Genomic DNA, 3,855 nt, shown 5'->3' on the forward strand with positions numbered 1-3,855 from the left:
TGGGATTTAAAGAGAGTTATTTAATTTATGAATTACAATTGAATCAAGCATTAATCGACCCTTACGAATATCATAGGTTTTGATATCAGCTCAAGCCCACTAAAGAAGCAAAAGAAGAAAAAGAAATTTGTAAGGTTTGGTTTGGAGGGAAGCTAACCAGGTAGTAGTTTTTCCTATCTTACACTTGTATATGATTGTTGCATGTCTGTTTATACCCTATTGCTATTTTAAAGCATTAGAACATATAATCATTAATTCTTTGCAGAGATTATTTGACTGTGATCATGTGTAGCTGATAGACATGGAGTAGTATCTACCAATTATTTGCATATTATTTATTCAACTTGTCTATCTATCATTGCAAATTCCTTCATCAAGATATTGTTGAATGTGTGGCATTATCTTAGGTTAACAAATGATAATGTTGAGCGGGAAAGTAGATTGGAAATGTAATGCTGGGAAAAAGTGCGCTTTTAGTTATTTATTAATTTAATATAAGATTTCATTTTAGTTCTCTAATTTTATAAAGTATTTTTCTGGTCCTCTAATTATAACATAGCTCACAACATATGTTGACATTAAAATTGTAAGTGGTTGACAACATATTCTCAAATATTGATATATTAAGCTTAATTTTCAAAAATAATGATGATTAGCATACAATTTTAAGGTCCTATTTTTCTATACACGTAAAGACGTGGTAACTAATTTTTTTTTTAATAAAATTATCCCTCCTGAATATGTGAAGTTGTTGCTATATTTTTAATTCAAAACACACTTTATTGTGGTCATTAATGTTAGTAAATGACACAATTGGAAAATAACATTTTTTGGGTTAAGTTGTATCTAGTATCTTAAAGTATTTTTTCAATAATATTTCATATTCTAAACCAATTTTTTGATACATCTAAAGTCTTAAGGTATTTTTTTTAGCAGCATTCATTATCCTAAACTTAGTTTTAGTAATTCAATGTCTTAAAATATTTTTTGAAGAGCATTTAGTATCCCAAGTTTAGGGTATTTATTACTATTGAGAAAAATACTTTAAAGGCAAAATTGCACAAAATAATTATTCTAAGATATTAAGCACTACTGAAAAAATACTTTAAAATATTAAATACACCACAAATTAGTTTAGAACAATAAGTGCTACTGAAAAAAATATTTTAGAGTGCTAGAGCCTAGACGCATCCTCATTCTTTTCTTGCAAATTTAAAAATCATGAAATTAATTAACTTTACCATAAAAATAGAACCAAAGTGACTATATCATTAAGGATATACTACTTAATACTCTCAATGATCCTTCATATAAAATACAAATGACCAAATCATGTAGACCAAAAAATTAGCTAACAACAATAGATGTGTAAAAAAAAAAATACCACTTATTTTTCAAAAATAGCATTATTTATTGAGATGCTAACTAAGAGAGAGTGTGAGTGAGAAAAAAAGATGAGTGAATAAGTGGGGAAAAGATATAAAAGTGAGATATAATTATTTGGGAGTAAAAATAAATGTGTGCATTAAAATTTCAAAAATTATTCAAAGTGTAACCTATAAAAAGAAGTAGCCCAATTAAAAAAAATTGCAATTTATAAAAAGGACTAGAAGGAGCATATGATACTTCCTCCATGCCCTATTACAAGGCATCTCCAATCATTTGATGTTACTCTTTGTTCATTGGCACAATTTCAGGGGCAAAAGTAGAAGTCTACATTGGCTAAAAAGGAGTTCTAGTAAGGGAGGAAAACGGACTCTAGGAAAGAAATTCTTTTGCTGTTGGAAAACCAACTCCATCCCTAGAGGAATTACAATACAATTGACTTGCTGGAATCTCCAAAGCTGAAAAATTAACAGTTAGGCAGCAAACTAAAAATGGAAACTTCCTCTAATAGACTTAGACCAAGTCAACCTTGGGCAAGTTGCAGGGAGCTCCATGTCACCTGAAAACTTAGAAAGGAAGAAGATAGAAGAGGAATTCCAATGGCAAGTAAAAGACTTTTCTCTCCACTTTCTAGACTTCCATTTTTCTCTCAACCTCCATTTTCCATGTGAAGACAGAGCTATGCCATAACCACACCAGAAGCTCAGTGAAGTGTCAAGCATGCTTGGCTAAGTGCTCTCTTTTTCCTAGCAGTGAAGTCGATACTTGAATCTTAGTTAAAGGAGTATTTGTTCATTATTGTTCTACTTCTTCTAGTTCCTTATTTGCTTTGTCAATAGACAAGTTCAATTAAGGATTTGAGAATAGAGTGTACTTTGTCCTGTTTCTTTTTAGACTATTAAGCTATATTGAATTCTTAATTGTGTGGTATTCATGTACAATTTTAATGACTTTATGATATAATTCAATTCGGTTGATTTGGATTTTGTTATAAATTTGAAACATACATGGTAATTTAGTGTTTTTTGATTAACTTTAGATCATTTTCTACATTGAATCTTCAACACTACTTTAGTTTTGAATGATCTAGATTGGAAGTTGATGATGGTTAGGTGAACTTCTAGGGAAAGCTACTCCATTTGATTATTACTATCATTTTCTGGCCTTGTTTTCCTTAATTGCAGATTTTATTCATTTAATTAAAAAGAAAATAAATACTTCAAATTTAATAGAAGAGTTATAGAAGGTTAGTAATTAACTTCAATTAATGACTTTTTTTTGTCTAGCTAATTGCTCATTATCTTTACTAATTAAAAATTTTAAGAACCTAGAGAATAAATGATTGACCTAGATTGCAACATTATACTATATCTTGAAATTTAGTAATTTTTGATAGCATCTACAACTAGGGTTAATCAAATGGTATCGCTGCTAGGAATCAAACTCGAGTCACCGGCATGAATACCATTATAAGAAAAACAGCGGCTTAGTGATGGAATTTTTTTTGATAAACAAGAACCAAAAGAACATTAAAAAAAACTAAGGACCAGCCTGAAGCGTCCTTATCTTCACAGCACCAGGACTTAGAATTTGCAAGCCTCTCGTTTCATTCAGCGCTTCCTTAGCAAGCTTGTCTACCATTTGATTTGTGTCTCTACTAATAACTTGGCATTCGACTTGCCAGTCCCATGCAATCATTGTCTGGATTTCTTGTATCACTCCCCTGTCGTCATGTAGCATGTTGTCATCTCCCGTAATGAGCTTCAGAGCCTCCGAAGAGTCGCTTCTTAGAATGATGTCCCTCTCTCCAAGATCCCAGGCCCGTTTCAATCCGATTAAACAGCCCCAGAGTTCTGCCGTCAAGTGATCACTGTGGTCCAGGTTGCACATGAAGCCTTCCATAAGATTGTGGTCCTGGTATTTTAGGATTCCTCCACACGCTAAGCGTCCCTGGTAAGCTGAGTAAGCACCATCAACCTCCAGCACTAGTCTGCCTCTTGTGTCTACTTCATTTTGTTGAGTCACCAAGCATTAGGGGGAGCTGACATTAATGCCCTTAAGTTTCGTTATTGTAGTGCGCATGCAGTTCAATATCACAAGAGTTCTTGCTGTCATCGTGTTCAAATCGGTGACTATGTTGGAGTGAGTAAAATCATTCCTAGCTTTCCATATGAGCCAAGTAATGATGGCGAAGTAGCTTTTCCATTCAGTCTCCATCTTCCCAACGTTTCCTCTCATATTCAAGCGAATCCATTCTTGAAGCTTGCAAGAGAAAAACCCATGCCGAAGTTCCTACTTGATGATCGAAATCCAGAGTGCTTTAATATCAGCACAATCCCGAAGGGTGTGGGGCTCGTCTTCTATTTCCTAATGGCAACGATCACAAAGACCATTTTGGTGCAAGCCTACCTGATATTTGCGTTTATTCGTAACTAGTCGCTCGTGGTAGAGTAGCCAGGCGAAGGTTTT

General features: G+C 33.3%; 1 protein-coding gene across 1 annotated transcript; it reads right to left on the reverse strand.

Annotated features, from left to right (window-relative positions):
• Nucleotides 1-2,925: 2,925 nt before the first annotated feature.
• Nucleotides 2,926-3,288, reverse strand: LOC114715041 (uncharacterized). The gene has a single exon (XM_028899846.1). The coding sequence runs from the start codon at nt 3,286-3,288 to the stop codon at nt 2,926-2,928; it is 363 nt and encodes a 120-aa protein (XP_028755679.1).
• Nucleotides 3,289-3,855: the final 567 nt, after the last annotated feature.

The sequence above is a fragment of the Neltuma alba genome, unplaced genomic scaffold, assembly GCF_004799145.2.
Source record: "Neltuma alba isolate B1F8T4 unplaced genomic scaffold, ASM479914v2 tig00011573_pilon, whole genome shotgun sequence".
Taxonomy (NCBI): Eukaryota; Viridiplantae; Streptophyta; class Magnoliopsida; order Fabales; family Fabaceae; genus Neltuma; species Neltuma alba.

Excerpts from the sequence above, each read along its gene's own strand:
- LOC114715041 (XM_028899846.1), bottom strand. The coding sequence starts at position 3,288 with ATGGAAGGCTTCATGTGCAACCTGGACCACAGTGATCACTTGACGGCA.